Below are 22,467 nucleotides of genomic sequence, written 5' to 3' on the forward strand. Positions count from 1 at the left end.
AAAACATAACCTACACCCCAGCTCTGTAAAATAGGGCAAACCATCCAACTGCCCATGCACACACACTGAATACTCAGGAGGCCATGCTATAAGATAAGAGTACTGTATAGCCCTATAGGGTAAGAGTTTGAGTTTCTGACTCATTGCAGAAGTTTGGAACCGGGGGCTGCAGAGTGCAGACTCCTCAGAAATACAAGGTTCCCTATTACACTGCAATAAAATGAGATTATACAAATATTGGAAGAGAAATATGAATATTATACATCTGCTTGAGTAAATCAGCATATCTGGCTCACTAAATCCAATCCATGGTCTTGGCGAGCTGTGAAATTAAAACCGAAACTGATTGAGGATCTCAGCAGCACATTGCCGTACAAAACATGCAGTACCAAGTAGCATTAAGACCATTTATTCTGTGTCTTTCCCATTATTTGATTCCTCCACACGTGTGTCTCCAGATTGCAGTGAGATGTGCCAACCTGACTATATTATTTTTAGGACATTTGTTTGATAGTCGTGATGAATAATCAAATCAAAGTTGATTGATCGTGTACACAGATTTGCAGATGTTATCGCAGGTGCAGAAAAATGCTTATGTTTCTAGCTCCAACAGTGCAGTAAAATCTCCAACAGTGCATTATTAGATGAGGCATTCCATCAGAGGAAAGGATATTGCTGGTGCAGTCTATTACTGTGCCATCACCGGGCTTCAGAACAATCTCAGCCTAAAACAGTAGGGGGCTCCTACACACCTAAAAAATATCATTATTTTCCGTTGGGACCATGTTGTGACAGAGGACATGCACCGTAGCCTACTCACATTATGCCAATATAGAGGATAGTAAAAAAGGAAAGAAAGGGTACTGTACAGTGCAGACCTTGCATTGCTCTAATACAAAATAGGTTCAGTATTTGTTAATATAGGCCTACAGAATGTTTGTAATGTTGATTAAACAATACACAATACTCCTTATCATGCATCTAATTATAGGGGAAGCTTATACGCCTGTTACTAAATGAGTGTCAGCAAGCTTGTTCAAGTTGTCAATAAGCCTCATATCCATCAGTGTCAGAGTCCTGTCACTACGTCCGCCACCTTCAATATAGGCTAAACTAGTAGGAGGGCGGGAATAACGCGCACTATCCACCAAACAGAACTCACTCCAGCAGCAGCGCTCGGAGTGGCGAGGGAGGGAGAGAGAAAGACCGCCAGCTGTATGTGCTCGAGCACTGTGCCAACGACGAGGAAGTATTGAGCCTCACTACGACCATGGAGTTGAAGACAACTCACCTATACAGTGGTTACTGGTTACAAGTGCCCGCCGCTTCACCATTTTACCAGCGAAAGAGTGTGACAAGTGCGCGTCGAGACCTGGCTGGAATTACCGGAATGTCTGAGGGACATTGTTTAGTCATGTGCCTTCACCTCCATATTGTCTATTAGCAGAGACCGGAGTGGTTTCGAGAGAAGGAGGGGTACAGGCAGACAGGTAGGAGTATATCGCTTCAGTCGTTGTTTCGTTTTCGGTAAATAACCAGCCACCATGGATAACCACAAGGAGAATAAGATGAGGAAACAGTCCATGAAAACCAAATCGACAAAACGCAAAGAGAAGAAATACAAAGCCGGGAAGGTTTTCAGAAGGAAATCGTTGAAGTCCGTTGGGCATTTCATGAGCAGGATACTGAAAACTTTGGGAACTTTGGCACACTTTGGCGACGTCGAGCCACCTGACGGCGAGGATGATGATGGCGGGTTCCGAAACAGCGCCGCGTGCTCGTTGAGTGCCAACTCAGGGAATTTTAATAAAGATGAATTTCTGGTCACGAGGGAGATTAAGGTGAAGAAAAGCGCCTCAACTTTGTCTTCTCATGGATCTATAAAAGACAGGCTGTCGTGGTGCTATGGCGACAAAACTCCTGGAGTCCTTGGTTTGAAGAATCATGGAAACACTTGTTTCATGAATGCGGTGGTTCAGTGCCTCAGTAATACGGACCTTCTGGCGGAGTACCTTGGTTTGGAACAATACAAGTCTGATTTGTGTCAGGGGAGAGTAAACGGAATTGTAAAAAACGAGGACGCACAACTTGCCAGGGGTGAGGTGACCACACAGTTGGCATCCTTGGTGCGGGCGCTTTGGACCCTCGAATATACCCCTCAACTGTCCGTGGAATTCAAGGTGAGTCACTTGTGTAGAAACACTTCAAACACAACTCATGTTTGAGGCTTAATTGGTTAATTTCCCTAACAGTGTCCGCTGTTGTTCACCTATAGGCCTATTTACCGCTTTGCGCGACTCTGATCATATGATACATTTTACTGCTTCTGCGCGACTCTGATCACGATACATTTTACTGCTTCTGCGCGACTCGGATCATGATACATTTTCAAAGCTCGGAGCAATCGCGTGCCCACGGAGTCGACTACAGTTTCCAGCGCAGCACTTCATTCTAAAACGATTGGAATTTGCGAATGATTCACAAACAAAATAAATATTTAACTAAAGAGAACACATCGTTCCTTTTACATGACGGTTTGTCATAGTAATTACAGTAGCCCTATGTGTGGGCGGTTATATCAATGGTCAGACTCAACAGGTGTCCACTGCGCACAAACTGGTTGAATCAACGTTGTTTCATTGTAATTTGTCAACGTATTGTGAGGTGGAATCTTTGTGGATTGGATTAGAAAAAAGTCATCTACGTAAACTGTTGCTTTCAGGGTGAAATTTCAGCCACGTGATTATGTCATTGTAACCCATTTTTAACAGACTAACCTTGTATGTGCTAAAATATGTTGAATTTGTAACCATGTCAGATCTTCAATGTTATGGGGCGGCAGGTAGCTTAGTGGTTAAGAGCGTTGTGCCAGTAACCGAAAGGTCGCTGGTTCTAATCCCCGAGCCGACTAGGTGAAAAATCTGTCGATGTGCTCTTGAGCAAGGCACTTAACCCTAATTGCTCCTGTAAGTCGCTCTGGATAAGAGCGTCTGCTAAATGACTAAAATGTAAATGTTATATCCACAATCAGCAAAATCCAATTGGCTAGGCAGCACCTCCTACTCGAGGAGAGTTGATTTATCTACAGCCATTCATTTGGTCCCCATCCAGGGTTTTAACCAAGCCTAGCTTTGATATTTGTCACTGACTACTACCACTGTAGTCAGTAGAAGTAGTCACTGACTACTACCTATCATGGGAATTATTATTGAGAGATCTCCTAATAACTAAATATATTCGCTGTTGCTATCGAAGTCATTCCAAAGGGTAGGTTTAACAAAGCAAATTAAATGTAACCATACTTCATAAGTCATATGCTGTATCATCAATGATACTATTTAGGCCTATATAGCATTTGCAAAGTTATCAACAGCTATTGTTTCAATTCAACCCAGGGTTCATCTAAAAATAGACTACATATAGGCCGATGGTTTCAAGATTTGGTTGATTTCAAATGTAATCTTCAAGTTAATCATAAATATGTTGGATTCACATCTATCTCAACCAAAAATCTAAATAAAAAAATAGGATTAAATCAAATCAAACTTTATTTAAAGTACATTTAAAGTTAGATTAGATTTAGTCTTATTCTTTAACTTAAATGTTTGGTTGAGATGGAGACGTGAATCGAACATATAAATTATTAATTTATAGACAAACTGGATATTTGAATTGTGTGGTTGGCAACGCAACCAAATATCAACATTTGAAGGAGATGTATCTCCTGCTTGGATAGTTCCATCTGTGCCACTGACTTAGTCTGTTTTTAATTACAGTTTGTCAACAAATTAGTAATTGATATGTTGAATTCACTTCTCCATCTCAACCAAAAATCAAAGTTAAAGAATGCACTTTAAATAAAGTTTGATTTAGTCCTATTCTTTAACTTTGGTTCTTGGTTGAGATGGAGACATGAATCCAACAGATCAATTATGAATTTGTAGACAAACTAGAATGAATGCCGGACTAAGTCAGTGACAACCAAACACAGTTCAATATCACTTTTGCAATACAGTAAATAGCCTATTAACTTGTCGACAAGTTAACCAATGATATGTTGGATTTACGTCTCCAACTAAACCCAAAATAAAGGTTAAAGAATAGGATTAAGCCAGTGGCTCAGATGAAACTATCCAAGCGTTAGATATCCTTTAAATGTTGATATTTGGTTGTGTTGCCAATCAAATACAATTCAATATTACTTTTGTAATACAGTAAATAGCCTAAAGTTAAGGCTCTTAGAAACGAATAACAGTATTTATTCAACCTTAAAACGAGTAACATGTCAATGGCGACATTTTGAGGTTAGCCTACTGTAACTAAACATGTCTTATGTAATAATAGAAAGTGTGCATGTTTAAGATAGCATGCAGAGGTTGCAGGTCTGTGGAGATCTTCACAATTGCTATAATAATCTGTGCAGAATATCAACCATTTAGATGGTTGAAAGCATAGTGATAACACATTGGGAATTCAACAAACTTCTGGCTGTCTTTATGAGTGAGTGAATAAAGGTTGAAATCTTATTGATCAACATCTCAACCAAATATTACCCACATTGAAATGACGGTGTGCCTAGTGGGTTGTGGCTGGAGGGAGTACAGCTAAGACCGGAAGCATTTTAGCTAACCCTAAGCCTAACCTGTTTCCTAACCTTAACCTACAGTTATCATAATTAACCTGCTGCGTAAATTCTCCTAACCTGCTACGAAAATGTCATTTCCGGTCGTAGCTGTACTCCCTCTAGTCAGAACAGTTCTCACGTCCTATTTCCATGTAAGCAGACAGGTAGCATTTCAGAGGAGGAGCCTGTGGCAACGGTCAAAACAGGTGAGACATGTACTAACCGTACAGGCAGTGTCAAAACTCACATGTTTGGATTCTCTTTTTATTTTCCCCCCACACAAACATGGTCCAAACCATGTGTCAATGCCTATTGCCTAATGACCATTGACCACACATCAGGGCACATTTGCTAACTAATAAGCATGCTGTGTGTGTGTGTGCCCTGTGGCTCCCACCTGCCACAAACACAGGTGAGGTGGCTTGTCTGCATTCCCTGGATGTCCTTGCTGGGAGGAAGGGAGCGGTACTTCACATGCAGGGGTGGTGCACTGAGTTTACCGAATGCTGATGGGAGTGAGCCAGACCAAGGCAACACAGCGATCAGGGACTGCCAGGAAAGCAGGCCAGAGTTCCAGACGGCTGAGTCTGCACAGGTGTCTGTCTGGCCTGATGATGTATGTCTATGGTCTGTACCCACAGGGACACCTGTGGCTGGTCATCCAGGGGCGCAGTGCCCAAAGCTAATACCCCTGGGCGAATGACATTGCTCACTCTCATTTACTGGGACTTTTGGACCTATGCTGCAAATATAATTAGATGGTTTAGAATTCTGTATTAGAACATTTAGATTTTGTTCTGCTTATTATAGGCTCTAAGCTTATTATGATTCTAGTAGTAATTTGTGGAAATCGAACTGCGATGCAAAGATAGAGGGCTATGAGGTGAAGGATTTCATAAGCTTCAGAACAGGAATGGCAAAGTGAGATGCTTTTTGAAGCTTATACGTTAAGCTTTGTGTGCAGAGTCCCTCGAAAGACTGCACTTGGTTGAAATGTAGTACTTAGATCTATTGAATAATCAACTGCCCTTGGGTATAGATATTCCCATTCATTCTCATTCATTCCCTCCTCTGCGGTTATAAGGATGGCTTTGACTTTGCCTGCCAGACTTTAACAATACACTGATTTCTATCTGTTGGTCCTCTTTGGATGAGATGAGGATGTTTACTGCTGTAGCAGTGCAGCCCAGTGCATTTAGCCTAGGAAATGAGGAGACGGTGGAGACCCCCTACTGCGCTAGCGCCACTGGTGCGTATGGAGAGTGCAGCAGTGAGCTCCAAAACAAACAAGAAAAGTGTTGGTGAAAGACAGGAAAACACCCACCCATCCATTACGCCCGTCCCCCATAGGAATGGTACTAGTTTGTGATGAGGAAGGATTCTGCACAGTGGTTCTTTGACAGCTAATTGTTATTGTCAATGTCAGTGTGCTTTTAAAGAGCACTAGTCAGAGGCATTGGCCTAGTAAACAAGTTCAACAGTGACTGAGTGAGGATAAAAGTTGGCTCTGCAAGCTTTTCCCTTCCCTGACTTTCCTTGCCAAGTCTGGAGGTGGTGGTTGTGTCATGTTTCTCCATGACTCCTGTGTAGCTGGTGGTGGGTGTGAGTGGGAGTCATGTTGGTTGTTTTGGAGCACAGGCAGAGATGCTGTTTGTGTATTCCTGTCTCTGCTCTCTTCTTTCGAGAGCTACAGAACTCACATACACGCTCTCTCTCTCTCGCTCTCTCACAATATTTCCCTTTAAACTCAGAAATTGGCTAAACTAGAATTACTGGTAGACGACAACAGTCAGTTTAGTCTCTTCCGCACTACACTAAAAACATTTCAAATGCAATTCCGTTAGAAACAGCATGCCTCCTCATGACTCAGTGAGCATGGCACTACTACTACATTTTACCTGGAAAACTCGGACAAAACAATATAATGAAAAACACAGTGAGAAATATGTCTGTGATATGTCTATGTAAGCACTGCAATTTGAGCGCATTTCCCATAGATTTATTCACCACCATGATTAATGGTCTAGGTTCAACATGGGGGGGGGGGGGGGGGGGGGGTTGAATCAATTTCAACTACACTAGGCTGTATGACCACCCAATCACATAGAAGGGGGCTGGAACGACACGACTCCCCACTTTATCTTAGTGAAGGGAATGGCACAGAAACCGTTAAAGGAGCAATTTGCAATATTTACAGCTGTTCAGTGGTCATTTAACTAACGATATACAGAACACCCATTGATTCTTGAAGAATGTAACATAAATGCCTCATGAGTTTAGTACAACTGTCTTACCCCACCATATCCCAAATTAGAAGCTTATTTTACTCCATTGTTCAGCTTTATTCCAAACTACGTGGTAGTGCTGCCATTTGCCCCCCCCCCCCCCCCCCCCCCCAAAAAAATAAATAAACTACCAATTGTGCCTTTAGGATACAGTAACAGCTCAGACCCTCCTTCTTCCCACACAATTGCACATTTACTGCCTCCACTATAAGTCATAGCGCTGCGTCCCAAATGGCACCCTATTACCTACAAAGTGCACAATTTTTTTTACCAGAGCCCTATGGGCCCTGCTCAAAAGTAGTGCACTTTATAGGAAATACGGTTCCATTTGGGATGCAGCCATAGGAGTTTAAACTTCTCCATTACAGTAGCGTATACAGAGAGCCTTTCCCAGGCTGCAAACCACTCAGAGGTGATTATAACCAATCGCAATTCATCCTTTGTTTCCTTCTTTGTTCTTGATGGTAGTAATATTCCACATTAGGGATGTTGTCGCGGAGACGAGGCAAAGGCTTTGGGCTTTACTCTGTCGACACACTGGCAGCATATCTGGAGGAGGATTTCATGTTATGTTACCGAGACTCTTGGGGAAATGAAATTTTGGAGAGCCTTGCATCCAAAATATGATGTTGTCTTGCCATAATAAATAGTGGTTTTCATTATTTTGGAGGTGAATACATGGACATGAAGTCAAGCATCCAAACTAGTATGTCCTCTGCCATCACAAATAGTGGTTTTCATTGTTCATTCTTTTGGAGGTGAATTCAGATACAGTATAGACTCCGATTAATCAGGATTGAGGAGTTGGATGAGTTTTGGGTCAAAAAACTGTGACGGGGGCGTCTAGCGTGGGCAATCAGGAGACAGGCAAAGGCATTTGCTTGGCGGCCGGGGCTGCGGTGGGCCGAGGTTTGTGTTTCTCTCCCCCCGACCAGCGGTCGTCCTCCATGGGAGAAACGGGGGGAGGCTGGGTCGTCTGGAGCTCAGCTGAGATTGATGAGTGGAAATAATGGAGAAAATGAGAGGAAACGAGGGAGGGAGGGTATGGGGAAAAAGAGGGAGAAGAAGTGGGAGGTATTGTTGAGTGGATAGAATGGGGAAGGGAATGGAAGGGAAGGCAGGGGATGTATTAAGTGATGACCCGGAGGAGAGGAGCGCCAACCAGCAACACCTGGCTGCTGCTGCAGAAAAATTCAACAAGGAATGGAGGTGCCAGTAATGATGGTGATGGAGACCGTCCAGGCTCTTTCCCGCCAGGCAGCAACGTCTGCTCTTGCGTGTGTGTGTGTCAACATCACAACCTCTAAAGCTTATGTAATGTCATCATTCCTCATGGTTCTCCCTCCCAGACTGTCATTGTGGAATCTAACAAGGTCCATTTGACAGGCCAGGCTGGGGTGAGGTGAGTTGGTGTGACCCTGTAAATGGGTTTTTGAAGGAGAGAGGTCATTTTGTTGATGTATGGCACATTCCTGGTCCCGACGGAGCTCTCCTTATACCTCGCTGTTTACACTGGATGTGGGGTACTTGTGAGACCAATGCTAAAGAGGGGAAAGTCAAACACTCTCCAGCTCACTGTCTTGGATACCAGGGCAGGAGTGGTGTATGTGTGTGATGTTATTCCCTGGTGTGTATTGTCTGAGTGTGGGGGTCTCCACCTCTCCTAAGATGTGAGAGGGTGAGCGAGCACGACGTTGTCAACTGCCCCTGGAGACTGTGTAGGTTAATGGTGGACCTGCTTTTATTCAACTGTATGTGGGAAACAAATTTCACATTTCTACTTCTTGACATAGTTCTCTAAGGCTAAGAAATAATATTTGGCTATCGGATTCAACATGTCCCAACCAACACATTTTATGCCCAGGTTCTCTCAAATCTCTTCAATGTTTACCAAATACCCTGCATTATTATTTCCATGCTCCCTGTGGGGACAGAAACACAGTATATCATGTTTGTTTTGGCACTTTCATGGCCAGTCATTAAATGTTAGTGTCAGGTGTCTAAGCTGTCTGTCTTTGATTTGGTTGGGTATGGTAATAAATGGAGGGTGATACAGGCTAACTCAAACAGGCCTCAAAATGTTAGAAAATGTTATTCGTACTACAATTTTGGTGGGATTACACCACTATCTCCACTCAGGCATAGGGTGGGTGTGAAAAGTAAAGGCCATGTTGATATGTCTATGCAGATATGGGGTCCTTACTTACTTAGCAACAGTGCTGCTGTGCAGACACACTAACATGCCAGAGTAGAGGATCACCTCTGGACGTCAACAAAGCCAAATGTGTGCACACAGCAGAACATAAGCCCTCCTCCTCTCAACCCCTTGTCCTAATGAAGCCATCACAGCTCTGTGATGTCATCAGGTTTCTGCCTCCCAGACACAGCGGGCCCACTGTAACCTTGGACACATCGGTTGCTGTCCCCACCACTCTCTCCACCACCTCCGACTCTGTTTCCCCCTTTCCCTCTTAGCCTTAATGGGGTAGCAACCTAACGTAACGTAACAGCACTGTCCATTGATAGGCAGAGTGACTAGGATTAGTGAAAACAGGCTGTGTCCGACATGGCACCCTGTTTCCTATATAGTGCACTACTTCTGACCAGAACCCTTGCCAAAAGTAGTGCAAGTAGGGAATAGGATGCCATTTCAGATACAACCACAGTCAACATGCCCCTTTTGCCTCCCTCCCCCTCGGAGGGTCCCCTTCATAATTATTAAGCTCATTAGTGGTCCATCTCAGATAGTAGGGAGGTAGGGGGGCACCCATCCTGTCCGGTGTTTATATTTAGAACATTGGCGGCATGATGCAGCGATTTTTTAATGAAGCGTGGAGGAGCGTCTGGGCTCTGTTACTCAGAGGGTGAAGGGAGGAATGGAGAGAATGGGGAGGAGGGAGATGGTTGGCTACGCCCATCACTGTCTCAAGGAGAGCCAGGGTTGGGTAGGTTACTTTCTAAATGTTACAGTTACTAGTTACCTGTCCAAAATTGTAATCTGTAACGTAACTTTTGGATTGCCCGAACTCGGTAACGTAATCTGATTACTATCCGTTACTTTTTGATTACTTTCCCCTTAAGAGGCATTAGAAGAAAATAAAAATGATCCATCAAACGCATTTGGTGTGTCATCATAGACATAGTGGTCTCTGACTTTGGTCAGACTCGCTCATGTGGAACAAACTTTAACTTTCCATATTTTCAATGTGGTATTTAATATAATTGAGAAAACAGAAAGGTGTCATAATATACACTACAAGACCAAAAGTATGTGGACACCTGCTAGTCGAACATCTCATTCAAAATCAAGGGCATTAATATGGAGTTGGTCCCCCCTTTTCTGCTATAACAGCCTCCACTAGTCTGGGAAGGCTTTCCACTAGATGTTGGAACATTGCTGCAGGCATTAGTGAGGTCGGGCGATTAGGCCTGGCTTGCAGTTGGCGTTCCAATTCATCCCAAAGGTGTTCGATGGGGTTGAGGTCAGGGCTCTGTGCCGTCCAGTCAAGTTCTTCCACACCGATCTCGACAAACCATTTCTGTATGGACCTCGCTTTATGCACGGGGGCATTGTCATGTTGGAACAGAAAAGAGCCTTCCAGAGGCAGTTTGGAACTCGGTAGTGAGTGTTGCAACCGAGGACAGAACATTTTTACGCGCTACGCACTTTAGCAGCACTCGGCGGTCCCGTTCTGTGAGTTTGTGTGGCCTACCACTTCGCGGCTGAGCCGTTGTTGCTCCTAGACGTTTCCACTTCCAAATAACAGCACTTACAGTTGACCCGGGCAGCTCTAGCAGGGCAGAAATTTGACGAACTGACTTGTTGGAAAAGTGGCATCCTATGCCGGCGCCACATTGAAAGTCACTGAGCTCTTCAGTAAGGCCATTCTACTGCCAATGTTTGTCTATGGAGATTGCATGGCTGTGTGCTCGATTTTATACACCTGTCAGCAAGGGGTGTGGCTGAAATTGACGATTCTACTAATTTGAAGGAGTGTCCACATACTGTTGGTGATGTACAGTCGTGGTCAAAAGTTTTGAGAATGACACAAATATTAATTTTCACAAAAAGTCTGCTGCCTCAGTTTTTATGTTGGCAGTTTGCATATACTCCAGAATGTTATGAAGAGTGATCAGATGAATTGCAATTAATTGCAACGTCCCTCTTTGCCATGAAAATGAACTTAATCCCCAAAAAAACATTTCCACTGCATTTCAGCCCTGCCACAAAAGGACCAGTGATTCTCTCGTTAACACAGATGAGAGTGTTGATGAGGACAAGGCTGGAAATCACTCCGTCATGCTGATTGAGTTAGAATAACAGACTGGAAGCTTTAAAAGGAAGGTGGTGCTTGAAATCATTGTTCTTTCTCTGTTAACCATGGTTACCTGCAAGGAAATACATGCCGTCGTCATTGCTTTGCACAAAAAGGGCTTCACAGGCAAGGATATTGCTGCTAGTAAGATTGCACCTAAATCAACCATTTATCGGATCATCAAGAACTTCAAGGAGAGAGGTTCAATTGTTGTGAAGAAGGCTTCAGGGCACCCAAGAAAGTCCAGCAAGCGCCAGGACCGTCTCGTAAAGTTGATTCAGCTGCGGGATCGGGGCACCACCAGTGCAGAGCTTGCTCAGGAATGGCAGCAGGCAGGTGTGAGTGCATCTGCACGCACAGTGAGGCGAAGACTTTTGGAGGATGGCCTGGTGTCAAGAAGGGCAGCGAGGAAGCCACTTCTCTCCAGGAAAAACATCAGGGACAGACTGATATTCTGCAAAAGGTACAGGGATTGGACTGCTGAGGACTGGGCTAAAGTCATTTTCTCTGATGAATCCCCTTTCCGATTGTTTGGGGCATCCGGAAAAAAGCTTGTCCGGAGAAGACAAGGTGAGCGCTACCATCAGTCCTGTGTCATGCCAACAGTAAAGCATCCTGAGACCATTCATGTGTGGGGTTGCTTCTCAGCCAAGGGAGCCAATTTTGCCTAAGAACACAGCCATGAATAAAGAATGGTATCAACACATCCTCAGAGAGCAACTTCTCCCAACCATCCAAGAACAGTTTGGTGACGTAAGAGGGACGTAACAATGCATTTTCCAGCATGATGGAGCACCTTGCCATAAGGCAAAAGTGATAACTAAGTGGCTCGGGGAACAAAACATCAACATTATGTGTCCATTGCCAGGAAACTCCCCAGACCTTAATCCCATTGAGAACTTGTGGTCAATCCTCAAGAGGCGGGTGGACAAACAAAAACCCACAAACTCCAAGCATTGATTATGCAAGAATGGGCTGCCATCAGTCAGGATGTGGCCCAGAAGTTAATTGACAGCATGCCAGGGCAGATTGCAGATGTCTTGAAAAAGAAGGGTCAACACTGCAAATATTGACTCTTTGCATAAACTTCATGTAATTGTCATTAAAAGCCTTTGACACTTATGGAATGCTTGTAATTATACTTCAGTATACCATAGTAACATCTGACAAAAATATCTAAAAACACTGAAGCAGCAAACCTTGTGAAGACCAATGCTTGTGTCATTCTCAAAACATTTGACCACGACTGTAGTGTATTTTTTCGCAAACATCCTTTCTGAATTTAAAAGTAATCCAAGAAATTGTTTTTATTTCTTTATTTTTAAGGAACTCAGTCTGGCTTTCAACTTACTCTTGAAAGTTGTAATAGTAGAATGCACAAGGTGCAATTTCGAAATTGGATAGTGCATCATCAGTTTTCTTCTTGCCATGTCAGTCATTGCATACATTAGAGAGCTATTTATAACTTGTCAGAAATGTCCAGATCAACTAGCTCGTCAGCTAATGTTTTTTAGTTAGGTTTTTTAGCCCGTAGATTTTGTAGTAATGTTCGAATCACTCAAATATCACATGAATACACATTAGACGTGGAAACATTTATAGAATTGCAAAAAAATTAGCTTTAAAACTGCAACATTTTCTCTGCACTCCATGACAAAATGTGTAGAATTGCAGGAAATAAGCATTAAACCTGCAAAATGTTCTCTCCGCCAACAAGAGGAGTGTGACAGTGCTTGTGCCCAAAGAAATAGACGTGGCGCGGATACGTGTGCAGGGGGGGGCGCCGGATGTTCCCCAATGCTGGAAGGGGGACCTGAGTGAAAACGGTTGAGAACCCCTGACGTAACTTATTACAGTTTTTTTTTTTTGTAATCGGATAACATGTCATCAGTTACTCCCCAACCCTGAGGGGAGCTGATTGAATACGCTGTCAAAAGACGCTGTTTACTTACCACAAGACAATGTTTCCTAAAAATAAAGAAATAACTTTGAACAGTAGTGTTTTCGAAGTTCTCAGCTCATGTATTTTGTCAGAAGATTTAAAGGACTTTGCTGGAAACCTAACTGATATATATTTTCTAGTCCGTATATAATCTCTCCCTCCTGGTCTTTCCTCAGAGTATTTAGCCTACATTCTTTTTTGTCCGTGTTCAATATTCCCTGTTCGGTTGACCGGTCAGCCTGTACCTCTAAGGCTAATATCTTTGAGTTCTATTGTGGTTTGTTGGAAAGTATTTTTATGTATTTTGTAATGTCCTTATCTGATTTCCTCCTCCCTGTCTGTCCCCAGAGTATTGTGTCCAAATACGGCTCTCAGTTCAGGGGGAACTCTCAGCACGATGCCCTGGAGTTCCTGCTCTGGCTCTTGGACCGGGTCCATGAGGATGCCAACCCCACCACCAACAACAACCACAGCAGCAATAGCAGCAGCAAGACCAAAGCCAACGGAAAGGTAGGAGCAGACCAAACACTGTCACAAAGTTTAGATGTGTTTATCTGTCATGAAGCCCAAAGACATTCAGGTGTCATAGACATTGTCTTGTGTTGACATCTCAACATAAGAACACCTGTCACCAAACTGAACCATCTTGAAAAATATTGATCACTGTTGTGATTGATCGGTCCTGACTCATGACACATTATAAATATACTGTAGCCAACAAGTTAGCTGAGGTAAGGTTTTTGGCTAATGCTAGTACTATGTAATCCAACTGGGGCTGCAATCCCAAATGCAAAGGGCTCTCTGCGTTCTACAGTAGCAGCTTCAGAAGTCTCAGCTGTGAGAGCAGAGGTACAGTTGCAGAGGCCGATAATGGCTCCTTACTCAGGTGAAAGAGTTGAAGAGGCTTGAGTCATCATATCACCTGGGTAACACCCATGAGCACACACACATCTTGCCTTGCTCATCGACTAACTTACTTTAGTGGGACACGTACACACACGTGCATAGTGTAGGGTTGGGCCGAGAGATTGCTACCGCTAGGGCCACTGCTGGACCACCGTTGCTAAATGAATATAGGGGAAACACTGGACTAATAAACCAACTTGAGATTGAACTTGGTTAGCATATATCAACATCTATTTTTCGCATTCAACTGAGTGATATTGCAAACTGTAACTAGCCTTGGTTTTGCTCACACCCTAACCAGGTTACTCATAGTGCAGTAGAGCAAAACAGCTCTGAGGTTCCCATGAATACATATTTCTCTTCTCAAGAGATACAATAGAGACACAATAAGAAGAGCTTTACTCAATGACAACAATGCGAATTCCTGGTCCTTTCATGTGTCCGACAGCGGCCATGATGACTATTGACTGTCTTTTTTATTTATATTTTTATATATATATATATATATGCCAGTGGGGAGAACAAGTATTTGATACACTGCCGATTTTGCAGGTTTTCCTACTTACAAAGCATGTAGATGTCTGTCATTTTTATCATAGGTACACTTCAACTGTGAGAGACGGAATCTAAAACAAAAATCCAGAAAATCACATTGTATGATTTTTAAGTAATTAATGTGCATTTTATTGCATGACATAAGTATTTGATCACCTACCAACCAGTAAGAATTCCGTCTCTCAAAGACCTGTTAGTTTTTCTTTAAGAAGCCCTCCTGTTCTCCACTCATTACCTGTATTAACTGCACCTGTTTGAACTCGTTACCTGTATAAAAGACACCTGTCCACACACTCAATCAAACAGACTCCAACCTCTCCACAATGGCCAAGACCAGAGAGCTGTGTAAGGACATCAGGGATACAATTGTAGACCTGCACAAGGCTAGGATGGGATACAGGACAATAGGCAAGCAGCTTGGTGAGAAGGCAACAACTGTTGGCGCAATTATTAGAAAATGGAAGAAGTTCAAGATGACGGTCAATCACCCTCGGTCTGGGGCTCCATGCAAGATCTCACCTCGTGGGGCATCAATGATCATGAGGAAGTTGAGGGATCAGCCCAGAACTACACGGCAGGACCTGGTCAATGACCTGAAGAGAGCTGGGACCACAGTCTCAAAGAAAACTATTAGTAACACACTACGCGGTCATGGATTAAAATCCTGCAGCGCACGCAAGGTCCCCCTGCTCAAGACAGCGCATGTCCAGGCCCGTCTGAAGTTTGCCAATGACCATATGGATGACCCAGAGAAGGAATGGGAGAAGGTAATGTGGTCTGATGAGACAAAAATAGAGCTTTTTGGTCTAAACTCCACACGCCGTGTTTGGAGGAAGAAGAAGGATGAGTACAACCCCAAGAACACCATTCGAACCGTGAATCATGGAGGTGGAAACATCATTCTTTGGGGATGCTTTTCTGCAAAGGGGACAGGACGACTGCACCGTATTGAGGGGAGGATGGATGGGGCGATGTATCGCGAGATGGCCAACAACCTCCTTCCCTCAGTAAGAGCATTGAAAATGGGTCGTGGCTGGGTCTTCCAGCATGACAACAACCCGAAACACACAGCCAGGGCAACTAAGGAGTGGCTCCGTAAGAAGCATCTCAAGGTCCTGAAGTGGCCTAGCCAGTCTCCAGACCTGAACCCAATATAAAATCTTTGGAGTGAGCTGAAAATCCGTATTGCCCAGCGACAGCCCCGAAACCTGAAGGATCTGGAGAAGGTCTGTATGGAGGAGTGGGCCAAAATCCCTGCTGCAGTGTGTGCAAACCTGGTCAAGACCTACAGGAAACGTATGATCTCTGTAATTGCAAACAAAGGTTTCTGTACCAAATATTAAGTTCTGCTTTTCTGATGTATCAAATACTTATGTCATGCAATAAAATGCAAATGAATTACATAAAAATCATACAATGTGATTTTCTGGATTTTTGTTTTAGATTCCGTCTCTCACAGTTGAAGTGTACCTATGATAAAAATTACAGACCTCTACATGCTTTGTAAGTAGGAAACCCTGAAAAATCAGCAGTGTATCAAATACTTGTTCTCCCCACTGTGTATATGTGTGTGTGTGTGTGTGTGTGTGTATATATATATATATATACAGACACACACCTACTCATTCAAGGGTTTTTCTTTATTTTTACTCATTTCTACATTTGTAGAATAATAGTGAATACATCAAAACTATGAAATAACACATATGGAATCATGTAGTAACCAAAAAAGTGTTAAACAAATCAAAATATATTTTAGATTCTTCCAAGTAGCCACCCTTTGCCTTGATGACAGCTTTACATACTCTTGGCATTCTCTCAACCAGCTTCACCTGAAATGCTTTTCCAACAGTCTTGAAGGAGTTCCCACATATGCTGAGCACTTGTTGGCTGCTTTTCCTTCACTCTGAGGTCCAACTAATCCCAAACCATCTCAATTGGGTTGAGGTCGGGTGATTGTGGAGACCAGGTCATGTGACGCAGCACTCCATCACTCTCCTTCTTGGTCAAATAGCCCTTACGCAGCCTGGAGGTGTGGGTCATTGTCCTGTTGAAAAACAAATGACAGTCCCACTAAGCGCAAACCAGATGGGATGGCGTATCACTGCAGAATGCTGTGGTAGCCATGCTGGTTAAGTGTGCCTTGAATTCTAAATAAATCACTGACAGTGTCACCAGCAAAGCACCATCACACCTCCTCCAAACTTCACAGAGGGAACCACACATGCGGAAATCATCCGTTCACCTACTCTGCGTCTCACAAAAACACGGTGGTAGTAACCAGAAATCTCAAATGTGGACTCATCAGACCAAAGGACAGATTTCCACCGGTCTAATGTCGATTGCTCGTGTTTCTTGGGACAAGCAAGTCTCTTCTTCTTATTGGTGTCAGTAGTGGTTTCTTTGCAGCAATTCGACCATGAAGGCCTGATTCACGCAGTCTCCTCTGAACAGTTGATGTTGAGATGTGTCTGTGACTTGAACTCTGTAAAACATTTATTTGGGCTGCAATTTGTGAGGCTGGTAACTCTAATGAACTTATCCTCTGCAGCAGAGGTAACTCTGGGTCTTCCTTTCCTGTGGCGGTCCTCATAAGAGCCAGTTTCATCACAGCGCTTGATGGTTTTTGCGACTGCACTTGAAGAAACGTTCTAAGTTCTTGACATTTTCCGGATTGACTGACCTTCATGTCTTAAAGTAAGGATGGACTGTCATTTCTCTTTGCTTATTTGAGCTGTTCTTGCCATAATATGGACTTGGTCTTTTACCAAATAGGGCTATCTTCTGTATACCACCCCTAACTTGTCACAACACAACTGACTGGCTCAAACGCATTAAGAAGGAAAGAAATTCCACAAATTAACTTTTAACAAGGCACAACTGTTAATTGAAATGCATTCCAGGTGACTACCTCATGAAGCTGGTTGAGAGAATGCCAAGAGTGTGCAAAGCTGTCATCAATGCAAAGGGTGGCTATTTGAAGAATCTCAAATATAAAATATATTTTGATTTGTTTAACAGTTTTTTTGTTTACTACATGATTCCATATGTGTTATTTCATTATTTTGATGTCTTCAGTATTATTCTACAATGTAAAGAATAGTAATTATAAAGAAAAACCCTGGAATGAGTAGATATTTTAAAACTTTTGACTGGTAGTGTATTTGTCTTGATGAGAGGCAGGTTTCAGCTCAATGAGCAGGCCTCCTTGTTAGAAGAGTCGACCAATAGCGCGGGCCGCAGGCTAAGGAATTGAGGCCCCACCGTGGGCCCTCTCCTCAGCTGCTCTTGCATTGCCTGAATAGAATAGTACAAAAGCACCGTACTTGTTATATTCACCCAGCCAGATCACAGAAATCAGTTAGTGCATTTGAGGAAAAAGAGACACAGAATATGTGGGATGAGGCCTCTTTAGAATGCCATTCCCTTGACGACCCTGGTCCCTTTCTCAATGGGACTGATGAGTCTAGCCACTGCAGCATCTGAGTGTTGTCACTCATGGCTGTATTACTATTTACCCACTGGGGCCTCTGAAACGGGCCATTGTGTGTGTGTGTGTGTGTGTGTGTGTGTGTGTGTGTAACAGGAGATGCTGTTGAAGTGGCAGCCTGCTGTGTGATGCCCCCTCTCATTCTCTCTCTTTCCTTCCCTCTCTGCTCTCCTCTGTCTGCTGCTGCAGAGGGGAACGCATCATGGGAGGGTGTACCGCATTGGCAGAGAAAACAGGGCATACTATGACTTACAATGTGGATGTGATCTCTAATATAATTTCATGTAACCACACGTTGCCCCCTTAGGGTGTGCGATGGTTACAATGATGGCTCGCTTCGTTGCGCTTCAACCGTATCCCCTTTTTGGCTTTTACTCATCTCTGGCCGCTATTATTAGCCAATGAAGTCCTTATTCTCATTGACTGCCATCGTGACGCCTCCTAATAGCTAATGCCTTTCTCTGCGGCTACGCTATAGAGGAGGCCCTTTATGCCACATAAACAGCTCAGGGCTCTGGTTGTCATTAGCAGCTGCTGAATTATGGCTCCATAAAGCCGCTTTTCCCGCCGACGCCTCGGCCCTAGAAAGAAGACGCTATTTCAGAGAACGCTGCGTGTGTTCCGTTTCCATTCTTTTCTGGCTCTGTAATTGAATTAATTATCTCTTTGTTTATAGCTCCATCTTTCTCACCTCCCTCGTCTCCTCTACTCTCCTCTCCTCCTCCATCCTACTCTCTCTCTCTCTATTGACTGGTGTTAGAGCACTGATGGTGTGCATCGCAGCGCACACACAGATAGCAAATGGACAGAACAGGTGGCTAGATGGATGGGTGTATGGATTGATGGGTTGAGAGAGTGTGAGAGCAGGGCAGGATGGCACCCCGTCATCAGAGCCTGTGAAACTGGCGTTTCAAGTGAGAGCAAAGAAGACCCTGAACTATCTGCTGATCTGACAGACACCTGAGGAGACACATTCTGCTCCTGCCTGCCTCTTTCAGTGAATGAATGGTACCTTTCTTATACAGTGAGCTCCAAAAGTATTGGGAGAGTTACATATTTTTTGTTGTTTTGGCTCTGTATTACAGCACTTTGGATTTGAAATGATACAATGACTATGAGGTTAAAGTGCAGACTATCAGCTTTCATTTGAGGGGTATTTTCATATCGGGTGAACCGTTTAGAAATTACAGCACTTTCTGTACATAGTCCCCCCATTTTAGGGGACTAAAAGTATTGGGACAAATTCACCTATGTGTACTAAAGTAGTAAAAAGTATTTGGTCCCATATTCCTATCATGCAATGGCTACATAAAGGTTGTGACTCTACACATTTGTTGGATGCATTTGTTTTGGTTGTGCTTCAGATTATTTTGTTTCTGAACACTTCTACATTAATGTGGATGTTACCATGATTACTGATAGTCCTGAATGAATCGTGAATAATGATAAGTGAAAAAGTTAGAGGCATAAATATCATACCCCCCAAAAAATGCTAACCTACCCTGTTATTGTAATGATGCGAGGTTAGCATGTCTTGGGGGTATGATATTTGTGCGTCTAGCTTTCTCACTCATCATTATTCACTATTCATTCAGGACTATCCGTAATCATGGTAGCATCCACATTAATGTAGAAATGTTCAGAAACATATTCTATTCTTATTTACAATAAACGTGACTCCAAAATGACACAATACATTATTTACCATTCATTTCTATTGGGCACAAAATAATCTGAAACCCAACCAAAACAAACAGCAAATGCATCCAACAAGTTTGTAGAGTCATAAGCTTGATGTAATCATTGTGTGCTAGGAATATGGGACCAAATACTAAACTTTTGACTACTTTAATACACATGTAAGTGAATTTGCCCCAATACTTTTGGTCCCCTAAAATGGGGTGGGGGCCTTATGTACAAAAAGTGCTGTAATTTCTAAACGGTTCACCCAATGTGGATGGAAATACCCTCAAATGAAAGCTGACAGTCTGCACTGTAACCTCATAGTCATTGTATAATTTCAAAGTGCTGGAGCACAGAGCCAAAACAACAACAACAAATGCACTTTTGGAGCTCACTGTATCTCCTCCTCTACAGTACATGTCCTTACAACTCTATAACTACTTACATCCTTAAACCTCCACTTTCTGCTCCAATTCTTCACTTGTCCCCCTAACACCCCACTTTTACTTACACCTTTGCAATACCTTTGCAAAACTACAAAAGACAAATTAGTGCAGCGTGTGTTTCTTTACGTAAGCATCTTTGAGAATGGATGGTCTGTATTTCAAGAATGCATTTCTGCATTATCCACATAGACGCACATAGAACAGAGCGGAAACCACACCTCAAAACTAATGCACCTGCAGTCCTCCATTTTAAGATCACTCCTTTGTTATTGGTATGGGTTCAGTAGCATGGACCTACTTTATCCTGTATTGGTTCAGTAACCGGAACCTACTATAACCTGTGGCCCAGCAAACCTACGCTACAACCAGCCATGTGACCAACTGAGCCGGTTCACCTTCTTCAGCCAGTGGAAGGTTACGTAAGGAAGTCGGTCAACAGAGGCAGCTCAGTAAACTGATGTTTGATCAGTTGCTGAAGGAAGCCAAGTCTCCTTGAACCAGAACCCATCGTAGTAAAAGGGGATTAAAGGGCCAATTTGATATAACGTGTGTGTCGCGTTCGTCCAACACTTCAGGCTTGACAACAATATTTCTCATAATATGAAAGGATTAGCCTAGCTAAACCAGTTTGCACAATATTTCTCTGGTGTCGGAATGAAAATAAATCAGCCAAACTCACTTCGTTCGTATCATCAAAGTGCGGCACAAATGTGGCATAAATTTCCCTCTGCGTTTAGAGTAGTTACATCTGGCCCTAGGCCTTGGCCTCCCATCCAGTGAGTGGGCATGCCTGCCTGAGTGGTTTAAAAGCCGAGCCATCTTACCCGTTCTCTCTCTCCCTCTCTCTCTCTATCCGTCTCACCCATACGGACAGTAGTGGTAAACGATGCCTAGCATCCCAACACCGCCGCTTACTCACAGAGGCATTATCTATGCATTATTCAATTTTAAACGTCGATAATAGCTGGCTTCTCGCTCTGCGCCCAGAGAGAATTGACAGGGTGAGTGGATGGAGGGAAATAAAGAAAGGAAATAAAAAAACAGCACTGGATGGATGGAAGTAAACTGCTTAGACTTGGAAATTTGGTCTCTGGACGTTGTGGCGGCCTGCGAGGCGGCGATAGAACACATTATTGACAGACACAGAAATTGTGGGTTTGACATCTATGGATGTGAGGGTTGAGAGGCCCTGTTCTCCAGAGAAATGTGTTGTTTATGATACAGATTTTACATTTACATTTACGTCATTTAGCAGACGCTCTTATCCAGAGCGACTTACAAATAGGTGCATTCACCTTATAGCCAGTGGGACAACCACTTTACAAATCAGACGTCGATGACAGGTAGACAGGTAGGGGTTGATGGATGCTATATCTGATGTCTCCTGTCAGTTTTGCCTGTTGGGATGTTAAAGCTCTGATACTCTTCATTCAGTTGTGCCATCAGCCTTGACACTGGCAGCCCATCATAAATAGAGGATGGATCTACCATTGGACATATCTGCCTTCTCTCTACTGCTCTGGAGCTAAATGAAGTCCGCTTTCCTCTCTTCTCTGTTGGCGCGTTAGTGTTATACATTGATTAGACATTGGGGTTCATAGGTTGCTTATCTTTCCTTTGCTCCCTCTCTCACTCTCTCCCTTTTTCTCCCATGCTCACAGTCTCAACCCTGCTTCTCTCTCTCTCTGTTTCACTCTCTCTCTCTTCTGACTCATCTATCCACATGTCTGTCTGGTCTACTTGTCAGTGATGAGCTGTCTAAGCCGTGGCCAGACGTCAGCTACAGCTGCCCAGACCAGCCGGCGTGTTAAGATCAGGGCTGAGGGGTTGACGGGGCAGACAGCCACAGACACTCTCTCCTTCTGCTCCGGCGATCCCGCTCAACCTCTCACAGGTTACTTCAAACGATACTTCTCCCGCCAGCCCCGCCGAACCCCAGCCGCAATCCGATTTAGAACACCAGTGACATTTCTCAGATGCTTCAAATTCCACACTGCATAGAGAGAGTGGGGGACAGAGAGAGGGAGAAGAGGAGATGGGGAGAGACGTTTGTAGGTGGATTTCCCCCTGTCTGTTTGACTGCATGATAGGCTTCGATCCCATTTTCTCTTCATAGATGTCTATATTGTGTGAAATTGAGCAGCTGGAGAGGAAGGAAATTGAAGCAAAACTCCTTATTTGCGGCTTCCTGTCATTGAACATATACAGTAACATCAATAT

The 22,467-nt window shown here is 43.5% G+C and overlaps 1 protein-coding gene across 1 annotated transcript in view; it reads left to right on the forward strand.

The window, feature by feature from the left end:
- Positions 1-1,229: 1,229 nt before the first annotated feature.
- The window catches only part of usp43a (ubiquitin specific peptidase 43a), a 109,571-nt gene continuing 88,333 nt past the window's right edge, over positions 1,230-22,467 (forward strand). The window contains exons 1-2 of the mRNA XM_084164139.1: positions 1,230-2,180; positions 13,516-13,677. Of these exons, the coding sequence (XP_084020265.1) occupies positions 1,545-2,180; positions 13,516-13,677 (798 nt within the window). The 5' untranslated portion in view covers positions 1,230-1,544. The remainder of the gene's footprint in view (positions 2,181-13,515; positions 13,678-22,467) is intronic.

Source organism: Coregonus lavaretus (assembly GCF_964263955.1).
Source record: "Coregonus lavaretus genome assembly, chromosome: 6".
Taxonomy (NCBI): Eukaryota; Metazoa; Chordata; class Actinopteri; order Salmoniformes; family Salmonidae; genus Coregonus; species Coregonus lavaretus.